At 43.6% G+C, this 24,450-nt stretch overlaps 1 protein-coding gene across 1 annotated transcript in view; it reads left to right on the top strand.

The window, feature by feature from the left end:
- The window catches only part of efnb1 (ephrin-B1), a 60,564-nt gene that overhangs the window by 15,127 nt on the left and 20,987 nt on the right, over window positions 1-24,450 (top strand). Inside the window, exon 2 of the mRNA XM_085420707.1 lies at window positions 9,810-10,087. Within this exon, the coding sequence (XP_085276833.1) occupies window positions 9,810-10,087 (278 nt within the window). The remainder of the gene's footprint in view (window positions 1-9,809; window positions 10,088-24,450) is intronic.

The raw sequence follows: 24,450 nt of genomic DNA, 5'->3' as shown, positions 1-24,450 counted from the left end.
TGTGCAAAGCCCAGGTACGGGCATGCACAGTGAGCAGGTATTGCTATGGGGAAATGACTGTTAAATTTAAGTTTTATTGCACCACACACATACTTTTTTAGTGATCGCTGCTGGAGGCAAAATGGAAAACAAGGTTTTCAGGAATGTGTCCACACTCTAAGATAAACCCCGAGACGTTCACTGGGAGACTTTTATCGTGACTCGCGAACAAAGAGCGAAGACCGGCAGCCTTCATAAGACTCGCATGTCCAATTTGATATGATCAAGAGTCACCGGCCTTGAAAGGCAACAGCCAGTGCCTGTGAGAGGCAGCAGCTCATGGCCTGTTTAGACAGAGATGTGTGTCATTGAGCTTGACACGCGGTTGATGAGAGATCCTTAGAATTGTGTGTGCGTGTTTGTGGAAGGAGAAAAGAGAGACCGGGTGAGTGTGTGTCAGATCGCCGACGTGGTTGTTTGTGAGTGTGTGAAACTAAGGAGGGAGTTCATGAGGTGACATCTCATCAGCTGTTTGACTTTCCCAGTTTCCCAGGGAAGCAGTTTCAAGAACAATGCAGAAGAAAAACCACCAACCACCGACAATTGAAATGCCACAAAGAAAAAGAAGAAGAAGAAGAAAAAAAACCCCGGTGCAGTTTGTTGGTGACTGAATTATTGCCGTTCCTCGAGATTGGAGACGGAGGGGGAAATGTGTGAGTGACTGCACAGTGCTTGTAGCAGACACATATCACCTACCGGACTCCTCTACCCATCCATCTCCCAACACTCCTCACAATAGCAGGAATACATTAAAAAAAGAGTAAGTCAGGATGGAAGGGGACACAAGATAAATATTGTGTTAGTATTTTTCCTCCCTCTCCCGTGCAATTGTCTTTCACACTGACAGATGAACAATGGAAGTATTTTGAACTTTGCTGCGTGCTATCTTTTACTTCTGGGTTCAGAGCTGCGCTGTCAAAGCCAGACGTGTTCTGGCAGAGATTGATTGATTCGCTTTCTGTGCACCATGTCTTCCCTTTGTTCTTCCAGGAAGGCTTTGGTGTCTTTCCAGTATTCCAGATTTTCTGTAGCTGTGTCATATTAACACCTGTTAACAACATACAGGCTTATAAAATATAGATGTAGCTCCCCTTTGATCGTAAAGAGCTGCTGTAAAGTTCAACCTGCATGCGGTTCATTTCTGTATTCTATAGAGGCAAACTCAAATCTTTCTATAAGACCCCAACTCTGGAAGTCTTAATATGTTATTACATTAGGGCAGATTAATTTAAGAACTATTTGACCTTTTGGAATATATAATTATTTTTTACATTAATTAAGCAAGCATCAAAGTGAACATCAGGCTTGTTTCCCATATGGGAAAGAAATAGGAAAAAGTTATAAAAGACTTGCATCAGATTTGGCTTGCTTCATATAGTGAATCATATAAGGCCACTTTCTCATTACTTTTGTATACTATTTTAGGAAGTATCCAAAACATACAAGTTTCATTTATATAATTTTTCTAAGGATCTTATATCTGTTCTCACTCTTTTATGCTTTTCATACAAGTTTCACACAAGACAGATACAAACTTTATAAGATTTATATATATCTTTTCCATATGGGTTAAGTTAGCATAAGACTGGAAATTGAGAAAAATGGTTTGTCCGGCTTTGTCCTATGTGAAAAAATTAATTAAAATATACCTGTAATTCTTACAAATGATCAGGTCTCATTTTTATATAGAACACTAAATACAGTTTTAAAATGATATCATGTCTTTTCACATTCACAACTTGATGCTATGTTAAGCTAACCTTTTGGGAAGCAAATAAACAAAATTTTGAAAAAGTCAAGTAATCCTTCAGAAGAAAGAGCACAAGTCTTAATATATTATCACATTATGGCAGATTCATTTAGGAACTGTTTGACCTTTTGGAATATATAATCACCTGCTCTTTCTTGCTAAGAATTATGATAAAGACTATGCTATTTATGAAGCTAGCAAGCAAGCATAAGCAAATTATCACAATATATCTCATTTTATATGACACAAACTGAAGTGAAAATGTCATGTTATTTTTTGGTATTCAAAAGCTTTATGCTAGGTTGAGCTAACCATTTTTAGAAGCAAGCGTTAAAGTGTTTAAAGAAAAAGAATAGAAATCAAGAGAATTAGCTATTCTGCCCTATGTCACAAATTAACTTAAATGGACCTTTAGGTCTTAAAAACTATCATATTCCATTTTTATATGACACAAACTGGAGAGTAAAACCAAAATGTTTTCTTATTGTACTAATAACTTTATGCTAGGTTAAGCTAGCCTTTTGGAAAACAAGCAAGTATCAATGTAGCTTACTTTAAACAGAGAAATTACTTACTTTTGTCACATAGGACAGAGCAGGGTAACCTAAATGCACCTTAAGGTCTTAGAAATGATCATATCTCATGTTTATAAACTGAAGTATTAAAGTGACATGTTCTCTTATGACGTTTAGAACTTTATGCTAGGTTAAGCTAGCCTTTTGGGAAGCAAATAAACAAAATTCTCAAAATGTCAAGCTATCCCTCAGAGGAAAAACCACATTAGTAATGGGTGTCCAGTGTGTTTTGGTGATTTGATTTGATTCCCAGATGTGTGGGTGCCAGAATATTTCTAAACCGGGCAGCTGCACTTCATCACGGTGTTTCTAAGAGCCACTTTTATTAGAAGCACAAGTTTGGAAAATTAGCAACAAACCGTATCCAGACCCTCATCCTCAATAAGCTTTTTTACTTGCTTCATTATTCAGTCTAAAACTGAGATCCCTCAAGTAATTTTAACCATGCTGAGATAGGAGGGCAATTGTTAGCAATTGAATTTAACCATGACTGGCTGTATCTGAGCTGAACAGAAATTAAATAACTTTTTAACGTTTTAGTGTGTGTGTGTGTGTGTGTGTGTGTGTGTTGGATGTGTTTATTAGTGCATGTGACTGAGCAGCAATTTTTTTTTTAATGAAAATGTTTTCTAAGGGCTTATTGATGGGGTTAGAGATACCAAGCACAAAAAGGCCTCTGGTAGCATGTTTGCAAGCTGTGTGGGTTTGATAATGGTTATGTTTTTTTTTCTTTCCCCTGGTTTCTTCCTGTGCTCCCTTAAGTGGGAGTGAAACCCAGTCGTGGTGAGGGTGAGGGATGCTATTGTTCGTCTGGGAGGTTCTCCTGATTTCTCCCCCTTTTCGGTCTGCTCGGCACTGATTGTAGCCTCGCATCCCGGTCCAGCTCTCGACTCTCTGCCCTGCGGCAGCTCGTCCTCGGGGATCCTTCTCTCTGTGATCGTCCAGCAGCCCACACCTCATTTACACGCACATTCATCGCAAACTTTGGCTCAATCGGGGCGTCTGGCACACAGGCCTGCTCACCGTCACCCACTCAGGCCTGCACGGACACATGTATAATCTGCACACAGCCACACAAGCACATATACAGTGAGTTTGGGCCAGGCGGGTTTGGCTGTGACTGTAGACTGGGCCTGTGGAGAGATCTTTACGGAGCATGCAGAGCCCATCTGTGGCTGCTCCTCAGTGATGGGAGGCAGCTGGCTGTGTGTGTGTGTGTGTGTGTGTGTGTCTGTGTGTGTTGTGTTGTGGCCAGGAAAGGGGCTAGGGGAGAGGAAAGAGCCTTGTGTGTGTTTGGGTCACAGAGCAACCTCAGAATGAGGGCTAAACTCAGGCTGAAACTGACCCAATGTCTCTCAAGCCGAGCCAAATCTCTTCTCTTCTCTTCTCTTCTCTTCTCTTCTCTTCTCTTCTCTTCTCTTCTCTTCTCTTCTCTTCTCTTCTCTTCTCTTCTCTTCAGCCCTCCAGCTGGAAGAGCTCAATCCCCGAGCTGAAGAATGAATAAGTGGAGGCCCAGAGAGCAACAGTCTGGGCCTTCTCTTGCTGTCAGCGATACCGTGGATGCCGTTCAATCACGCCGCATACACCCATGCTCGCTTAACTCCCCTGCTCTTAGGGAGGGATGGGCTCAGCTCCGACAGAAACCACAGAGGCCATAAGAAGAAACAGATTATGCTCTTTCTCCTCCCTAATGACTTCTGACACTCCTCTCGCTCAACAGTGCTCTTCAGCTTGTTCGTCTGGAAACAACGTCCACTTCTGTCCTACTTGTGGCAAGGCCATCTGGGCATCATCTTGTTAGCTCATTACAGCCGCTGATGGTGTTATGCTAGCCCTTCATGTGACAGTGATAGAGGGCAAGCATACGGGGCTCGTTTTTGAACACGAGGGGTGTGTGCGCTTGCGTTGGAGCTCATCCGTTTGCCACTGTTATGAGCCACGCTGGATGGGATCTGATCTGCTCTGCATGCCAGCCTGTTGACTGAGCTAACTAAAGCTAGTGTCGTGTTTGTGTGTTTCTGTGAGAAAGAGAGAGAAAAAGGAAGCCTGTGTTCACACATACAAAAGCAGTTCTCTGCAGGGTGGAATTCAGGATATTCTGTCTGTCTTTTTTTTTTGCCTCTGACATCGTCATTTATGTCCCTCTAATGGGGACAGCCCGGAGGGAAAATACCAAGCTTTCTACTTTTCAGCAAGTCACTGTTGCCAAGTCTGGCCTACAGTGCAGCTTGGACCGGAGTTTATAGTTTATCCAATATCGCTACCCTCTGGCTAGTTTGTTGTTCTTTTTCTATAATAAGGGTCAAATCCTTCCTGCTTTACTAAACAGTTCTGGGGCCAGATGGACCTTGTTTTTCTTAATTTCAGGATGCTTGTGTTTGCTCATGTGTCTTTATGTGTGTGTGTGGGGCCTGGGTGAGCATTGGAGGCGACTTGTTTACTGTGCTTGACATGTGAGGAAATCTGTGTGTGTACACTGCGGGGCGTGTGTTTATGCGCGTGTGTTTATAGTCAGGCCTCCCTAAGAACATCTGCCCCCGCGACAGCCTGACAGAAGCCAGCTATGTATACAACCGATCGGGGTCGGGCTGCGGGCTACAAGCGCAACCCTGCGACCAGCTCACCTTCTCGAAGCTTCGGACCGGTTTGGGGTCTGGTTCTGTCGTCGTTCACGTGAATTAGTGGCAAAACTCTCTTTGGCCTGAAACGACCATGCGGCGTGCCGCCACATTAAGAGCGAAGCCATTTCAGAACCTGCTATTTGAATGTTTTCATTGCGAGGCCGAGCAAGCAGTTGGCTGCACCTAGAGGGAAATGAAAGGCCAAAGCAGTCCCTGGTAGCAGGCAATTATTTAATATTGATTGACTTGAATGAGAACAGGACGCATTTGTACCCTGTGATTACACAAAACATAGACTGCCTCGAGTGAATGAATCTGTTGTAAATCCCTGCCGCCGCACACTATCTTACACAAGCGCTCAACCACAATGCTCTTTGCATAACACGGCTTTGTGTTCTTTGCAGACTTAAGCATAACTGTGTCACACGGGTGCTTTACTGCAGGGAGACTCTAGTATGTTTGAGCGGCAAACTTATGGAGTATTGATTGAAATGTTAGGAAATGTCTCACGCCGTATGGAAAGTGTAATCTCTAATAATAGGTGGGGGGTGGGGGCGGCCATGCTGATTGTGTGGATAATGCAGAGAGAGAAGAAGTAATTGGTGAGGGAACAGATCTCCTGGTGTGATAATTACCACGCTGATATCAGGGGGAATTGAATACCTGTTGTCGTTTGTGGAGAGCGTGCATATGTTTGTTATTTTACATGATTTTATGTATTGTAAAGGCTGAAGAGAACGAGAGAGTAATTATGCGCCCAGCTGCAAAATCGAGACATTAAGAGAAGAGCCGGTGCCTGCATCTGGGGCCTGGCACGGAGGAATTAACTGTGTATACGTCGCAGAAATGTAATTGATTTTAATTGATATGTATGGCATGTTCGAGCTGCTGCTCAGGAGGAACAAATCAATTTGACACCATTCTGTTGATATGAGCCGTCTCTGCCCATTTCTCTCTCAGTTCCTGTGCCTCGGGTCCATTCATTCAGCGGCCAAGGCTGCCTGCCAGCGCAACGCTCGGGGCAGAGGCTTGGGCTGACTGGACGGGGGTGGAGAACATGGCGGTGGTGGGGGGAGATTGAGGCTCTGTAAGGGGTTTTGAGTGGGCCTTAGTGTAGGCGGCGTTTTATATGAAAGTCGGTGAGGGCAGGGTGCTTGAATAGGGGTGGCTGGGAAGGCCTAGGATGCACCCCACAGTGCTTTTGTGTGCTCTCACATCCGTGTGTGTGTGTGTGTGTGCGCATATGGGAAGGTGGGTGGGGGGTGTAGCATATTTGAGATCATGTGCTCATATTCACCAGTGGAATGTAAAAAGAAAAGGGTGGGAGGGTGGGGGGTTCTCCTCTCTTTTTGCTTCGTTGTTTTCTGTTCCCTCTCCACCACAGCGTAGGTATGTTTGCATAAGCTCTTTACAGGATTCAGCATGCTGTGGAGCCATCCAGATGAAACAAAACCAACCTCATTTGGTTGTTTTGAAAATGATTCTCTTTATTTTGCTTGGTTCAGGCAGATCCACCTCGTTTGACATGAGGGGAATAAAGGCTCTCTCACGTTCAGGGTCATTTCCCAGAAACATTATTTGTATCTGCACAGCTCTTCCTCTGTGCGCTCAACCTTCTTTCATCAACAGGTCTTAAAAAGTCTCCAGACAACATGAATGAAAGATGCAATTCACCCCCACCCCACCGCCAACCCCCTTTTTTCCCTTTTCGACCTCCTCAAAAGTACAATAATCTTCAGTCACTTGTCTCCTCCTCTTCATTGCGTGGCTGTGTGTAGCACCGGAGTGGTGCTGATTAAGCCAACAGAGAGACAAACAGGAGACAAAGTCCCAGCCCACCAGTTTAGTTTCACATCCTGGACTGGAGCTGGGCCGCAGCTTGCCAAGTGGAGGGCTTTTAAACTGGGCTAAACACTAATTGCTGCCCTATTTCTTTTATGTTGCTTCTTTCCCATCTGCGATGGCGCTTCCAGACCTCCACAGCAGCCAGAGCCTCATTATAGCAGACAGTTAACAAAGGCTGGGAAACAGAAGCGGAGAATTCACTTAGGATAGCTATCTAACTGCCAACTAGGAGGCCTGCTCGGAAAATTGAATCAATGACAGGGGCCGGCTCGCGATGAAATCCTTCAGGGATATTAAGATATTAAGATTTTTTGGAAATCTTAATTATTCATCTAAATGGTTGCGGCTCGCTTTGATAACGGAATAAATGGCCTGTAAAAGCGAGGAGTCCAGTGTGAGGCTACTCGTTTTAGTTGCTAGCCAGACTTTTAAATGTTTGAATCAGAACATTTGATCAAAAAAAACCCCAAAATTGCCAACAATTTACCTACAAAGAAAACAGAAACTGCAAGCTACTTGTTGAGTGAAACAAACAGCAATGTAATCATGATGTTTGCCTCCTCTTTCTCCTTTCCCCCCCTGCTCTGTGGTTTCATGCTTGTTTTTCTGTAGGTGTGTGTGTGTGTGTGTGTGTGCGTGTGTGCGTGCGTGTGTGTGTGTGTGTGTGTGTGTGTGTGTGTGTGTGTGTGTGTGTGTGTGGAGAGAGAAGCGAGGGGGAGGATGGAGAAAGGGGTGGTGGTGGTGATGAGGGAAAATTGGAATGAGGGAAATGTTGAGGAGGTGAATGAGAGGGAAGGATAAAGCAATGGGGAATGAGATTGTGGAGTAGAAATAGAGGGGGCTGGGGGGGTAGATGGAGGAATAGCAAGAAGGTGGGGAGGGGAGGGGTGGTCAGTAACAAAGCCTAATGTTGCCATGGAAACTTGTTTATGCCTCACTGATGCATCTTGTAGATCCAATTAGAGACTGATTGTGTCTGTGTCTTCATAGACGTACGCACGTGTAACTGGGCACAGCGCACACACACACGCACATGCATGAAAACATATGGATGCACGCATACACACAAGTGCACGAGCACACAAGCGCATGCAAATTGTTGCTGCTGAAAATGGGCAGATTGTCGGGAGACGTAGGACAAAAGGATACCCCGAGTTCCCTCTCTCCTATCGGCCCTTGAATTTGCACAACCCCTCCCCTCAACCTCCACCCCAATGAGCCTCAGACAATGGCGGCCAAATAACGTCTCACCCGCTTCCAAGCGTTGTATAAGACCCCCCCCCACATACCCACCATCCCACACATGCTTTCATGACATCATATTCAGCCGGGCTGACAGAGAGGATTTCGACCACTTTGCATGTCTCTTATCTTATATCTCATATCTCTTTTGTGAATGAACTCATATGTTTGGTAATGACCCTGTCTGAGATGAATGGCCATGAATGTTAATCCAATCATGTTAATTTTCATGGGGGGGGGGTTCTTCTGAAGATTGAAGACTTTTTAAAAGATCATTTCTTACAATGGGTGGGTGTTTGCCAGCGTTTAACATCATCAGAGGAAGAAGATTGGTGATCACGCAGCACCACCGCCGTTGCCGCTGCCTCCCCCCAATAAGCTCGACCACACTCGCGCACTTACACTATCAGGCATCAGTTCTCTACTTTCATCCGGGGCTGTCTGAGGAGTCAGTTATTTACTGGTGAAATGATGTGTGTGACGATGAAATGAGGGGCTGTAGATAAGGTGAGATTACACTGTGAAGGGTAAAAAAAAAAAGAGGGAAGAGACTGTGAGAGAGAGGGGGGGACAGAGAGGGGCCCAACCCCTGATGTCTTGTTAAAACACAAGGGATCAGAAAAAACAACAAATGCATCGCGCGTTGCTAAATCCTGCTTAAATCCGCTGGCATGGGCAGATCTAGCAGATAGCCCTGCTGCTGTGCTCGCTGTCTGCGCCCATGACACACGCACGCACACACACAGACACGTACACGTACATAAACACACCCGTGGTCAGTCCGGCTGTCTGGGTTAATGCTTGGCTAACTGGGACAGCAGAGTTGAACCATGTTGACATTTTAAGCCTCAAACAAGTCCAGAACAATGATTCAGCCCGTCCAGCCCCCACCCCACATCAGACTGCAACCTCAGCCCATTTTGCTGACCGCACATACACACACACACAGGCAGGCGTGCATGAACATACACACCACTGCCCAAACATACTGCTTAGTACTTGGCGTGTCCCCTCCGCCTCCTCTCTTCACATACACTTACAGACAAACACACACTGGGTCTCCTCCTGTTCCCCACCTTTAGTGAATAAAGGAGAACAAGAGCTGATCTGATTGAGTTGGCAGCAGAGAGCGAGGTGGAGAGGTACAGTAAGGCCAGATGGATTATCTTAATCCTTCAGTAGATGATCACGGCAGAGGGGAAGATGAACCGGGAAGCTGTAAGCTCCCAGCAGACCCCTGGTACAATGTTTTCCTCCAGAGATGCAGGCTACTGAAGTAGATGCCATGTGAATACCACGCCGACAGGCTGGTATTATCCAAAACTCAAAAAATCTGAAATCATGAAGAAGCTTTTTTTCAAAAATGTGATGTAATCCGACCCGTACGGCCATTTCTGTGGCGGCCATTTTGTGTCAGGCCATCTTGTTTCCCTTCTCGCAAACTTTTGGTATGCTTTGATTCATATCCAAGTATGAGAAGGAACTTAAGGGGATTTGTGTGAAACACACTAATGCTGAACAATGTCAAGCTGCTACATGTAGTGTTTTTGCGGGGCTAAATTAACTGCACTCTGCCTAAAAGGCCATGCCAGACAAATCTAAACCCATAACTCCGACAGCTCAAAGTATTAAGGCTGTATAAACTGTTGCTGAATTATGCGGCTGCTTTTCCAGACTTAGTTTTTTATGTGTTTGTAACAATTTCTTTTCTTTTTCTCCCCCCCTCCCCACTCTCAGGTTTGTGGCTGGAAAAGGCCTGGTGATTTACCCCGACATCGGGGACAAGCTGGATATCATCTGTCCCAAAGCGGACCAAGGGACAGACTACGAATACTACAAGTTGTATCTGGTGAAGAGGGAGCAGGCGGAGAGCTGCAGTACAGTCCTCGATCCTAACGTCCTGGTCAACTGTAACAAACCCGAGAAGGACATCAAGTTCACCATCAAATTCCAGGAGTTCAGCCCCAACTACATGGGCTTGGAGTTCAAGAGGAACGTCAACTACTACATCACCTGTAAGTTTGTCGTGAAAGATGATTTATTGTTGATATTTAGCTTTTTAACCTTCATTTAACCGCAGAGGCCCGACTGAACGATCTGAGTAATAATCTCTGCTTCACACTCAGTTACACACAGTCACACCTGGGAGTTTCCTAGGAAAACTGCATTTTAATGGCCGCTGCAGCAGCACCACAGCAGCAGCTAGAGAGCAGAGCGGTATTAGGTGTTTAGGATGGAAATGTTCCATATCATTACGGGACCTTAAAGTGGCAACCTTGACTGACTGCTGAATGTTGGGTTTTTTATTTTTTACATTTTTGTGGTGGGAAAAATAGAATTTTCTGCAGTCGTCTAAAGTCACCGAGTAGATTTACTGCTGCTATTTAGTTCTGCGCTCGGGCACTGTTTCGATATTTCACTTAAAGTTTTCAGCCTGATTCTACTTTATTCTTTCAAACTGCTGTTTTACAGAGAACAACACAGCTATATTGCAGTTCCCACTAGATGCAGCGTTTTAGGTTTAAATATTGCTTTTTTGCTAAAACGTCAGTAATAAAATAAACACTTGTCTGTTTCTGTTTTACTGACCGCCAGCTGTCTTAAAAAAGCACAGGAAGCTGTTGACTTATTTATTCTAGCTTTTCCTCGAGCTCATACAGAAGAAAAGGCTTCAAATCTTTTGGAAATCTTTTTAAGCCTGAACATTACTGCCCTTGTTTGGTCTGAGATGACTGTGACAGTGACTTAATACACTGTTTTTAGTTTGTTTAGCTTTGAAGTTTATTATGTTGGACCTCAGTCTTTTATAACATGTATGTGTGTATATGTACTTTACATACGTGCATTTGTGTGCATATTATTATATTTAACCGCTGCTGATTGAAGTTAAATAAAGGTTAATTTAACACAACATAAACAATTAGAATGCAATTATATTATAATAATATGAGGTAATATTTCATTCCATTTCCTAAAAAATAAAAATAAAAAAGTACTATTTTTTCTTTTTTTTTCTACGTGATGGAAATGCAAAAATACAGTGCATTTGTTGCACTCTTATTTTATCGCTTCCACTAACTCGAGCGTACCTTTTCATCACCAGAGCGAAACGTTTCAGACAGATGGGCGTGCGATAATGCCAAATTTGTCACAGAGAGGCAGCTGAACATATATGGAGACTTCAGTTTGCAAGGATAAATAAATAGTGAACAGTTTGGGCTTAAATGTAGCTTTTCTTTTACGGAAATGTGTATTTTCTCTGTAATTAGTGCCAAAAGTAAAGTAAAACTGTAAAGCTATTTTTGGGAAATATTCTGGAAAATTATTAAGAAATTACAAACTTGTAGAATTAAAGTTTTTTGCCCTTCCATCTAATGTGTACTTTTACCATATTTTGTTTAGTAATAATGCTTGTGTAGTGTTAAATTTACTTACTAAAAAATTAAAGATTGTAGATTGTGCAAACTTTCCCCTACACATATTTTTTAGACACTGTCAAAATAAATTATTACTGCTTCCTTATTATAGGTGACTATTTTTGCAGTCACGCTGGAACAATAGCAGAGTCTTGCTCTCTGGTTGGCTTTAGGACAGATCTTTTAATTTGTAACCTCACTTGTCTGTCTATGAGTAAAGGACTTTTAGTAGAGGGTGTCAAAGGAACTGGGTCTGTCACTGTACTGGGTGGCGGTTGCTGCCTTTCACACAGATTCCTGCTCGTGTAATTTGATGCCGTAGTAATTACCTCAGAGTTAGCAATGGGTGTAAGAGCTGGAAGGAGTTCTCGTGGTTGGACTGCTCCTTTACGTACTATATTTTCCTTTAAGGATTGAGGCTCAGCAGGGGGAAAAAACTGATGGGACCGCATCTACCTCTAAACTTGGCTGTGTAAATCTGCTTCACCCAAGTGTCTGGTTGAGTAATTTAGCACTGAAGTAATGACCAGTGGTTTAACAGGTGGGGTCAGAGGAGCCGGAAAATCCAGAATCACAGCAGTGTCTGGTTCTTTGGTGGGTTTGAGGTCTTTCTCCTGGAGAATGTAGAAAACCTCAATCCTGTTACTCCGAACCCTGGAAAAAGGTTGACAGGGGGTGATTTAGAAACAAGTCAGACTTTTGGGATCTTGGGCTGAAACGTGCAATTTCAAAATGAACAGGACCATTTTAAACCTGATGGAATAGGAGAAGTTGTCCTGATAATCCTGGAAGATACCAATACCGGTCGGCCGCCTCCTCCTGCTTCTCTCTAAATACATCGAATGCCATGTTTTGGGATTTTAGGATGTCCCTAGGTTCGAGTCATCAGAATTGAAGCTGTTAGTAGTTGTGCATCAAATATAGCTTGCTAAAAATTCAGAGAATGGACTGTGGAGCATCTGGCCTTGAAACCTCATTTATTATTTGTATTTACCTGAAAAACTCACACCTGAAAAACCAGATATAAAGTGCAGTTTTGACACATTTAAAAGATAAAATCATTACGAATTTAAAGCAACTATTATAGATCCTCTTTTGGTTTCTAGCCTTGCCAGCATGAGAAGAGGCTTGGCAACTCCAGTTTAAACTCTCAAAGCCTTCAAAGAGAAATGAAAACAGGGGTTTTATCTCAGGTACTTTACTTCATTGCAAACAGTTTAACATGTAGGGGCGGTTGGTTTGTATATGTCTTATTAACTCACTGTCCTTTTGCCGTCCTTCAACACAAGGATTATCATGTCTTCAACAGCCTTAGTTTCTGGCTGACGTTGGAGGAGTTCTATCACTGGTGCGATCTAAAAAAACATAAAGCATATGATTCACACTTAAATGCACTCTGATAAGACTGCAGCAGACATTCATTGTTAGTTTTGGCTTGGTGGTAACAGTAAATCTCACCTGACATCTTTTAACTGTTGATAAGCCAGCCGAGCTGCAGAGGCAGATCGTGCATGAGCGTATCAAAAAAACAACATTAATTTGTTTTATTCGGGAAAGTCGAAAGACAACATGCATTTTTACTGTATATTATGTTTGTTTAGAACCACTCTTTAATGCTCTGCAGTCTGAAAGTCGACTAGGAGGAACTCTTGAAGCTCTTATTTGAACTGAGCTGTTTCTGTCATAAGCAGGAATCAGCACAGATGTGCATCAGAAGTTGCACCATCACCACGTGTTTACTGATATACACTGAGGTTTCAGAACGTCATCAAATGTCGTCTTTATCGTGGAAGGAGCTAATGATTTCAATCTGCAAAAAGATGAAACACTTGCTGTTTTTGTCTTTTTAATGGGATTCTGCACATGATAACATACTGAGCTAATAAAGGAAAATAAGGCCTTGTTTTGCTTACTTAGGCTCTAATTTTATCTTCTGTTAGTATTTATTTTTTTTAAGTTGTCTGACTTTAAAACATTTCTAAAATTAGATGCCGAGTTTTGCTTGATCTTGTCTCAGAAAACAGTCAGTCAAAGTCTTCATTGCATCTGTGATTTATTCTGAAACTATTAGAGATGACTCTGACATTAGAAACACACTGTCTAAACTCATGCAACAAGCTGCCGTATGCCAGAGGATGACTGGCACAATGAGAAATTACTGCAGGAAAACATGGACCCAGTACCAGTCTCCTCTAATGAGGCGTGATACATAACAGTGTTTTATCCAACACATAATTAATTTTTTTATATTTCCAAATATTCACAAAACACGATTAATCTCCTTATGTTACATTTTTCCCAAATAAGAACATAAGTCTTCCTTGCATGGTTTAACTGTATAAAATGTAACTTTGGGTATAAAACATCTCAAAAGTTCAGATGTGTAGATTTTAGTCTCACAAGTGGCTTCTGTTTTTTTCACACTCTCCACACACACAAATTAAATCGCACATATGTTTCTCTTTTCATGTATAGCGGTTTAATCGATACTTGCGAACTCCCCCTCACAAACGGGGATGCAGAGAAGCATGAAGCTTGTGATGTTATCAAGGGACGTTTTTAGAGAGGGGTGGGCTGCTGTTGCAACGCATCTCGTGGACTTTTAGAAATATTTCTTTGAGCTTTATTACGCCCACATGTCTTGCAGATAACACCTTGGGCATTTTTTATTGTTATTTTTGGGCGTCTTCCTCAAAGTTTTGCTAACCAGCTGTTCGCAGAGCTTCTCCGCATATTGTCTTCATAAATATTAGAGCGAACTTTATTAATGGCACATGCATCTCCGTGCATCTCGACTGCGGTTTGAGCGAACATCAGCTTTACTTTAGCTCGAATGAGCTTTTCTGCAACGTTCTCTTGTGTCTCTGCTCCGTAACAGCATTCCTGCTGATGTGTGTTTTTTTATGTAAGCATTAGGAGCACTTAACACTCTCTCCATAGTGTTTTCTCACAGAAGCAGTTGTAAATCCTTCACGGGGGAGTCTGGTCGTGCAGAATCCAGCCTGATGGTGGATCATTATTAGGCTCATATACTGTAACGTTTTCGTGTCAGCAGTAATCGGATGTAGTATTTGTCTTGGTATTATGGTAATGTTGTTGTCCTTTGCAACAGGAAAAGCTTGTTTTATTTATTCCACCGCAGCCTGTGCATACACCATGACACACTTCATCTATCATTTAGATAATGGCCATGTGTGGCTGGCGCATATGTGTGTGTGTGTGTGTGTGTGTTATGTGTGCATTTCCTTGAGGGAGCAAGAGAAGAGAGAATAAGCACCTGCATTGAACGCACCGCCTGCTTTACCTGTGCAGCAGTGCACTGTGTGTGTGTGTTTGTGTGTGTGTGTGTGTTGAGGCCCCCTTAGGCAAGCTTATCCCTGCCTAGAAGATGTGAGTAGGTTATCCCAGTGACTCTGTGGGAATGTGGTCCGGTCAGCCAGCAGAGCGGTGTAAATCTGCTCTGTGTATAATGACCTGGCTTATCTGCTCTGATTAACGGTCAGACGGGAAAGACACCGTTTGAGATCAGAAGAAGACGCACAGGGGAGTGGACATTCCACTCAATCTACTGGCAGTCTTTTTCTTGTCCACACCCGACCTCCAGTCTGACTCCGTGGCTCTGTTAGCCCCTTTATCATTCGCACACCCCCACTCCCATCCTTTACCTCGTCTCTTTCCGTGGGGCAGAATAAGCAACAAAAGGTTTGGGGTAAAGTAAGCACCAAATGGTGAGCGTGTGTGTGTTGACTCTGGTGATCACCACAGGGGATCCCGTCCACTCATCCCAGCCCCGCTCTTACAGGAGTCGTGGTGGGTTTAAAGGTCAAAATTCATGGCCAAGGGGTCACGGAAACACAGCAGGGGGGTCAGTAATGATAACCCTGCACTGATCTTAATCCCAGACCTTCAGTTCCCTCCATGCCAGCTATGTACACACACATACACATTCCCACCCCCCATCCAGGTGTAAAAGCGGACAAACTGGTTATATTTCATTGCGTTGTCTAAACACGTGGATTTTGAACGAGCTGTTTGTGAGCAAAATGACTGCGGCGCGTTTAGGGGTTAGAGGCAGGAGAGGTGATTTTAGACAGGAGGCTTTTAAAGGAAAAGGAAATATAATGGGGAAAATGAGCAACAGAGCGGTAAGAGAGAGAGGGAGGACAAGCATACACGCCTGTACAAATATATACACAGGCACTCTTTATATGTCACCTAGCAGGAGCCAAAAAAAAATAGTCCCTTCATTTTCTCTCCCATTCGCTCCTCATTGAGATAATGTAGCGTGACTGCTTGGTTAGACGTTTGCAGTGGTTAACCGGGCCGGTAAAGCTCTGCTAGATATAAGGGAAAAAGGGCCACGAGGCAGGAGACGGAGGCAACCTATCGTGGTGCACTTCTCCTCTTCCCGTGTAGCGGGGCAGAGTAAGCCTGATGCCTCCCGACAGCTGTCACTCTCCATCACAGTGTACCATCATGGACACTGACACGCACAGACTTCCCCACCAGAATGCTGCCGCAGTGGTGCACACATTGTCTTACCTCCACAAGATATGCCCCACTGAAAGAGAGAAAGTAGGCAGGAAGGGGGAGGGGGGGGGGGGGGAGCAACCGAAAAGGAGGAAAAAAAAAAGCCCAAAAACATTATGTCTGCTCACGGCAAACAGTGTAGCTGATTTTATTTCTTTGACTTTCCACATAAATCTGTCGGAACACCTTCTGATTGTTTGTTCTGGAAACAGAAAGAGACTGTTGTTGTCATCTGAGAATAAGTCAGTCACGAAAGACCCGTATTTATCTCCCAAAACACTTAAAGATGGGTGCTTATCCAGTATTTGAAAATCACTGCCCGAGAACATCTGACAAACTGCATTTGACACACTGAGATGATTTTTTTGCTCACGCCTCATAATATGCTTTTTGATGTGGACTCTCCTCTACATAAGTATCTCTATTTATTTTTTTGCTTCAGCCCACACATAATACCCCTCCATCCAACCACCACCTATAGCAGTCATCTTCCCCCTGGATAACATTCGCATATATAAGAATTTTTTTTTTTGGTCTTGGAATTGTTGGAGGTTGAGAATGAAACCCTGGGCTCGGCTGCAGAAGATCACAAGATCCTCCCTTGCCCCACATTTGCATGCAAGGACATAAACTCTCTATCATACCTCGCATGCACTAATGCAAGGTTCACAACTTCAGGAAGCTGGAAACACGCATACAAATGCAAAGGCACGTACACAGCCAAATAAATATACATCGACACTAGTGGCTCGATTATGATGTAGCGCAATAACAGTAATCTGATTTAAAAAAAAAAAGTGTTAAATGTCATCTTTTAGAGTTAACATAAAATTACCATAATCAAATCACAGGCACTCAGAAACAAGGCAGCTGCAGTTGTCAGCGGAGCATTTAAACTACACAAAGGCATTTTGATTGTCAGATTATAGAGATGCAAATAACTCGCACATTTCTTAACTGGCAATTAAATGATTTTTTTGTCAAGAAATGATAACTGTTAACATCTGGTAGCCTCCCTCTGTAAAAATCACACTGAAATATTTTAATTACAAGCAAGAGGCTCCGTGTAGGATTTTCCTTTTGCATCAATTATGGCCTCTCCTACATACTTATTATAAGTAGAGAACAAAAGCTGTATTGTTTCATTGCATATTTATCAGATTGTGGACATTGAAGAAACAGGCACTGAAATAATAATTTGGAATGTTGGCAAACATTTCTGTCTGTCCTGTTTTGTAAAACGTTACAGTTTAAAAGCATAAAAGACTCTAAAAGCAATATTAATGAAGCAGTTTTAACATCCTTTTGATTCAAAAGTTATAAATAGCATTTGTAAAACAAGCAAAACACAAAAGATGCCTCGAGTAACCCTTAAATGTAATCATACATGATTAAGTTCAGTGTGTGTTTTAAGTTATTGAGTATTGATCGTAGAGAGTAATAGTTGTTGATTGACTAAATAACTGTCATTGATGTTACTGATTACAGGTTAAAGCGGCTAATCAGTAAGCTTTAAAGGATTCCATTTTCAAAAGTAAACCCCGCTAACAGGTCAGGTTATCACCGGTGAAGCATCATGGCCTGGACTAAGGAGATTTAACCCCCACCACCACCACCCTCCCCCCGTGAGTGAACATAGCCCAGTGTTTATTAGAGTGCCAGTGTAATATATGACTTTCTGCTTGCTTTGCAAATCTATCCGGGCCGCCTCTGCTAGCTCTCCTTTGGATATTACATTCAGAGAGGGTTAGCAGGCACAGCATGATTGTCGCTGGTTATTGCCTTTCGTTTATTACAGAGGAGCTTGTTTAGAGTCGGAGGCGGGGGGGGGGCATTGAAGGGTTGTGGGGGGGGGGGGGGGGGGGGGCTATTTGGTAAGTGGAGGGGGGGGGGCTGCTCATGTGACTGTACAACTGAATGGTAACCATTGGTTACGACTGAACCCGTTGCTTCTAGATGAAGCTGATATATTCATGTATTCATCTCAATTAGTCCTCTCCGTGCATCCCCCAAACGCAGACACTCATCCCTCCTCGGCTGTGCTCCGCGCTTATCTTATTAGAATATTTTTATCCTGCGCGGATGCGAGGCCTCGCGCTCTGCTCTTTCCTGCGATGTCATTCCTTGTTTCCACCCCTTAAACCATCCGTCCTCTGCTCTCACGTTTCAAAGTTTTATATGTGTGAGTGTGTGTGTGTGTGTGTGCATTTGCAGGTGCTGTGGGAAGTCTGTTCAAGTCGTTTTTGTTAACCGCTATCTTAGATCTCCTCTCAGCACAGAGGCCACGAGAGACCGCAGAGCTGACTCAGAAGCAACAACACTGTTGATTTTTTTTGTTTTGTTTTAGTTTTTTTTCCAACCCTCTCATCTAGCACAAACTCATTTGTCGAATTACTATTTCTCCAGGAGCGATTTTCAGTTGTCAAACGTGGCTTCCTGGGCTTGTTTTAATTTCATCCTCTATGCTGAAACTACCTCTGTGGTTTGTACAACCCCTAAAATAGCTTCAGGCAAAAAGAAGGAGAGGCATATTAAGACTGCTGGTTAGCTGCATTTTTGGAGTCCGCGATGATTAGGAAAAGTAAATGTAGGACATGGAAAGACGAGCGTCAATGTCCATAAGGCAAATTATACTGGACAATGGCGTATTGCTTTAAAAAAAAAAACACGTAAGCAGAAACACGGGATAAAACAATGAAGGCCCGTAATCTAAAACACTCTGGAAATGCATATTTTCCTTTCCATCAGAGATTGTCTGAGGTTGTTTGCCCTCTGCGTTGCCAACAACACATATTCTCAGTGTCTTTCTTCTCTGGCCAATAACTGAGCTCAAATCACAGCTCTGTGTCTGTCAGATGGAGCTTGCTCTGCCTCTCCACCATCCCTAGAACAGCGGTTTGTCTTTTCCAAGGCACACTCTGAAATGGCTTTGTTTTCCGACAGCCATTCAGTGGCACCCTCAGCCAGGGCCTGCCAAGAAGTCCGCCTCCCCCGAGCTGGAGCCCGGACTTGTTTACACAAACTCATCGGAGAAATATGGATGTATAATTATAGAGGCTGTTAGTTTTAATGTCGCATCCTCGCTATGGAAACCCACTGCGTGCTTGGTCAGCTCCGATGACGGGTGGCTGATGAAACTCTGACCGGGTATGGCGTGAACATTTCTGTGGGAAGAGTTTTAGGGGAACGAGATAGAAGGGGAGGGGGGCAACTTCTTGATGGAATCGAATCAACACAGAGCAAAGCAAACAAACATGAATCACAAGGCGGTGATAGAGATTGCTGTGGTTGTCCGACGCATAAATACAGAGTCTAAATACTGCTCTGCAGGCCAGGACCAAACCCGTTTCTGTGAATTCAGCTCAGCGGCAGTGTTCCATTCCAGCACGACCGCAGGCACACAAACACAGTAACAGGAGCAGACAAACACACAAGAGGCGTGTGCGTTTGTGTGTGCGTGCATGCATGCGCGCCCAACACACAGGCATAAATAAGCACAAAGCCACATAAGCAAATTCAAATATATATATATACTCATAAGCTCACACTAGATTGCAAATAGATGCTTGCACAAAAACACAATCTGCTCGCACACATCCGTCCTCCATCTCTCTCCCTCTCCACAGATTTGCTTGCCTAATAGAAGCTGCTGTATGCATTGTGCTGTAGCTCAGCACGAGATATTCTCAGTCAGCTGTCCCACGAGTGAAAAGCGTGCACGCTGTCGGGAGCTTGTGCACGGGTGCCACGACGATTGGTTGTTTGGATGGATGGATGCTGAAAAGAAACGTGTCTTCAAATGAATATGTGTTGCGTTTTGAGTTCAGGCTCGCGCCGCCTCTCGCAGCGACTCGATGATTTCGTACATGTTTTTTTTCTCCCCAAACCCATGGGTCCAATTTCTCTCAGTCTCTTTTCTGTTCGTCTTTTCCTCCCCCCCTCCAACCCCCTTCCGTGCAACTTAATCTACCTCTCCATCCGCCTTTGCTGTTCCACCTATTTTCTCTCCTCCTTAGATCACCCCTCCACCCTCTCCCATCCCTCTTGCACAGTGACAGATTCTTCAGGAAACTGTTTCGAGTAAGCGAGACATTTTTGTGTGTGTCTGTCTGTGTTGTAGCTGTTTATTTGTGCTTGGGGGCACCAAGGTGGTAGGGCGGTGGGGGGGTGGGGGATCCTGAGCCTCAGTCTCTCTCCGCTCATCGGACTAGAGGTTAAGCTCCTGAGCTCTTTTGCTGGCCTGTGCCAAAAAAACACTGGTCCTCGATCAGCGCCGTCTTTACCGTGTAAACGATACCAAGGATCAGGAGAGAGGAGAAAGAGAGGATGTAATCAGTGTGTGTGTTTTGTGTTTGTGCATGTTTGTATATGCGTGTCAATTGCTTGCCTTTGTGCATATTAGGATGTAATCAGCAGCATGTTCTCTGTGGTCTGCTGTGCTTTTCTGATTGGGTTTTATTTGGGTGGTTAACGGGGGGAAAGGGAGGAAAAAGCGTGTTTCTTTCCCTGCTTCTTGTGTTGCAAGCCTGGCTTCAATGCTCGAGGAGCCGAATTGCGGTTTTGGAGCCTTGCTTGGAGCCCTGGTACTTTTCACATCAGCTCCATTATACACCCCACACCCACTTTAATATTGCTATATATCTAAAAAAAAAACAAAAAAAACCCCCAATATAAACATATGTACATATATATATGTATATAAAAATATATATGTATATAATATATAATCCATCTGCCCATGTGCCACCATGTGTCTCAGGTTTGACCGTGTGCGTTTTACACTGCATGTTAGCTGCAGTCAGCTTTGCTCAGTCGCCTCCATGTTAGCAGGTACAGGAGATTCCCCCAGGGCCCAGGCACACAGGCTCACACGTTAATGTGCAAAAATTCACACATGCGGGCACACACACACGTGTACGATCGCAGGGACACGTGCACGCCCACACACCTGTGCACTGTCCTCTCTCTGTCTGTCTTTGTTCTGCTTTTTGCAGATTTTGTTTTTGTGGACAACAGATGGACCGACGTCGACTCTGTCCTCCATCACAAGTACACCCTCTGTCTCTTTCACTGACATCTCTCTCTCTGCCCTCTATCTCACTGCCTTTACATTATAATCTCTCCATCGCTGCAACACATCATCAGTTAGTTACTGAGCGAGAAAAAGCTCCAGTCGCTGATTATTGCAGGATCTCTTTTTCGGGGGGGTTGTTTTTGTCGTTAATTGAGTAATATCTCTCCGCTTTTTGATGGAAGCTGCTTTCTGACATCTTGTAACAATTAATCCACGTTTAGCTGAATCTTTCCCTTTTGATGTTGCTCACACCTGATTATTATACAAGCAGCATCATTAGCCTGAAGGCAGTTTTCTCACCTGGGTCAGTGCCTGGACTCTGCATCCTCCCCGTCCACCGGTACGGTTTCTTCTCACTTAGATTGCCTCATTTGGTTTGTTTTGCATCGCCTGTTTGAGAGGGGAAACGCTGCGCCTGCAGTAGGAATTATTGTTTGTTTGTTGGTTTCTCCATCTTTGATGTGTGTTATTGTGCCGAGAAACACCGGGCTCACTCAGCTGTCATAACTCTCCTCTGGAGGCCGTATTGAAAAGGTCAGCGAAAATGAAGCTCCTCTCTTGGGGGAGGATGAATGGATATGGTATAAGAGAGCCGCACAGACACACGAGAGCCTCGCACACTTAAAAATGTAAATGCATTACAAACATTTTGTACACGTCAGCGTGAGTGAACGTCGAGTTCGTCGACGTGTTCCATTGCTTCACCTCTGGTTTCTCTCGCGGCAAGGTCACTCAAAGATGGCTCCTAGAGCTAGTCTATGTTTTTTTGGACCCTCACGGCCTTTGACATGACACTGCTATCTCCCACCACATTCCGATCCATCCCAGTGGTTCTTTTATCAGCCAGCGTGGGCTGATTTGTGGCTCGTGCGCCCTCAGAGGTGGATCGAGGAGGGCGACTCCTTTCTGGAGTCCAGAGTCCCATATCGGCCTTTGTAGACGACCACAGAGGCCGGAGAAAAGACAGCGAGGATCAGGTTTATCATCTGTCGGGATTTAGCGGGTGAACCACGGTTCACCTCGTGTGATTAGCAGTACAAATGAAGCAGGACGGAGGAAAAAAAAAAAAACTTCAATGAGCATCCTGCTGAGGATCGAGCTTACTGGGGGACCTTGTTTGTACATCTGCCTCCTGATTACACATGTGCAACCTCACAATAGCACTACCACCCACTAATGTGGATGCTGCGGGATGTTTTTAAGGACATAACCACTGGGATTTATAGTAGGCTAAGCTAAATACAAAGGCATTTTCATGAGAGAAATAATAGGATAATCAGTGTTGTACACCCCCCCCCCCCCCCCCTTAACAATACAATAAGAATGAGGCCAGATTGCTGCAGTTTTGTTTTGCAAAAACAATTTATGGATTCAGCGTTCAGCAAGAGCATTGTTAATGCATTTGCTTTGGAGAAAAACAGTTTTTAGTGCATTCAAATAAAAATGTGCTCCTCATGCATTTAACATTTGTGCAAAGAAGGCAGCAGTGTGCTATGGAAAGAGTTTTCTTCTACTTGAGGCATAGTGAAAAGGTGTCCCTCACAGTTATAGCATATAAAACCGCAGTTAGACCTTGTCCTTTGCAGCCTGTGAAGTAATCAGCTCTCATGTCAACAGTAAGGACAAAACTTGAGAAAAGCTGAATATCTTCAGACCAGTGGTTCCCTCATTATGGTCACAGTGTGGGATAAGAAACAGCCGTTCTTTTCCATTAATGCAGAAATGACGTTTTTCTGACTTTTGTAAAGGATGCCCAGTTGTTTTTTTTCTTATGGATAATGGTATCTGTCCCAAAACTGGCTTCATTTAAATGACTCACACAGCCAAATGTTCATTTGCTAGTTTAATTCCTCAAGATGGGCTAACAGTCATAACATTAATACTTAATACGCAACATAAAATAAATAAAAGTCTGAATGCGTGGCTTAGTAGTGGACAAAATTCACACGTCAAACCACTTCTTCTCCTCTGAAGATCCCCTGTTGGTATACCTTATTCATCCCGTGTATTGAATTTTACTTTCTGATTTATCGCCGCCTTTACGATTTTTGACACATTTCATGTGAGGCGCTCATTTCAGGGCAGTTACTCTTAATATTCTCAACAGATACTTGTCTATTTTGCCTGCCATCTCTCTTGGCATCTCCCCAGCTCCCCCCCCCCCCTGTATAAAATGACAGTTAATAGAGAATGAAAATTGAATATTATGCTCCATTTCTTTGTGCATAACTTCCCAGAGTGAACATGACCAAATGAAATTGCAACAATGTTGAAGGGAGGTTTTTTTTTTTTTTAAATTTTATTATTATTTCAACCTGAAGTGATCATTCATGCTGCGAAAAAAAGGTTCCTCATAACAAATTAGAACAGATTAGAAGTTAGTGAGGATGTTATCAGTCGAATGAAGATTTGAACTGAAATACGCGGTTAGAAGTCATGTTGATGGATTGTTAATGTGGATTAATGGACATTTGGAAGATGACAGCGATAGAAAGCAAACCGAGTCTCCGGCGGGATTAACGGGACAGCAAATACAGAACTGGCTTCTGTCTTTAACAGGGATGAAACTCATGCTCATTGTTAGCTGCACACACAGGCGTGCAATCAAGCCTTGTGCACACAGACATAATGGTTAAGACCGAGATAAACACCAACTCAGCAACTCCTATGTGAACCATATTAACCTTTAGCTTTAGAGAGCTCGTGTGTGCGCACACGTGTGTGTCCCAGCATGTGCAGCATCCCTGCTAACCTTTAGCTCGGACCGATAGGAAGGTGAAATGCCAGTTTTTTTTTCCTCTCTCTCTCTCTGACCTACTTTCCCCTCTACTTATTTCTCTGAACACGCAACATTTCAGCTGCTATTAGTCAAATGATGCGCTGTCTGCTGGGGGAGTTCAGAGGCAACGGTGTGTTTGTGTGTGTGTGTCTGTGTAGGTGTGTCACCCGTGGCTCGTGTAGCACCCTTGAATACACTAAACTAACAGGTGAACAATGTGTGTGTGCGCCCACTAAGGCTGTACCTAGGAAAAAACAAACATACCTTATTGACAAGGAACAACAGCAAACAAAGAAAAATAACAGTCACAACTGTCTGTTTTTTCAAATGGTTAAGCCTGTGTAATTACACATTTATAGATGCTGGTCATCTAAGGCAAAGAGAGTTACTCCAGGCCACTACTTCAGGCTTTTTCCCCCCCAGTTGTTTCTCTGCAAATGATTAGTGTTAAACTGCTGAGGTTTTCTGTGGCTGCAGCTCGATGATATCGGTGAAAAGAGCCATTACTGCCAATTAGCTACTCTGTCATTAGGGAGGGTTGTGTGGGCTACTGGCAACTTCTCCACACAACAGAATATA

The sequence above is a fragment of the Rhamphochromis longiceps genome, linkage group LG2 (genome assembly GCF_057381845.1).
Source record: "Rhamphochromis longiceps isolate RC_006_pf linkage group LG2, R_longiceps_female_GT1.1, whole genome shotgun sequence".
Lineage (NCBI taxonomy): Eukaryota > Metazoa > Chordata > Actinopteri > Cichliformes > Cichlidae > Rhamphochromis > Rhamphochromis longiceps.
Note: the sequence above shows the minus strand (reverse complement) of the source record. Positions and strands in the feature narration are given on the sequence as shown.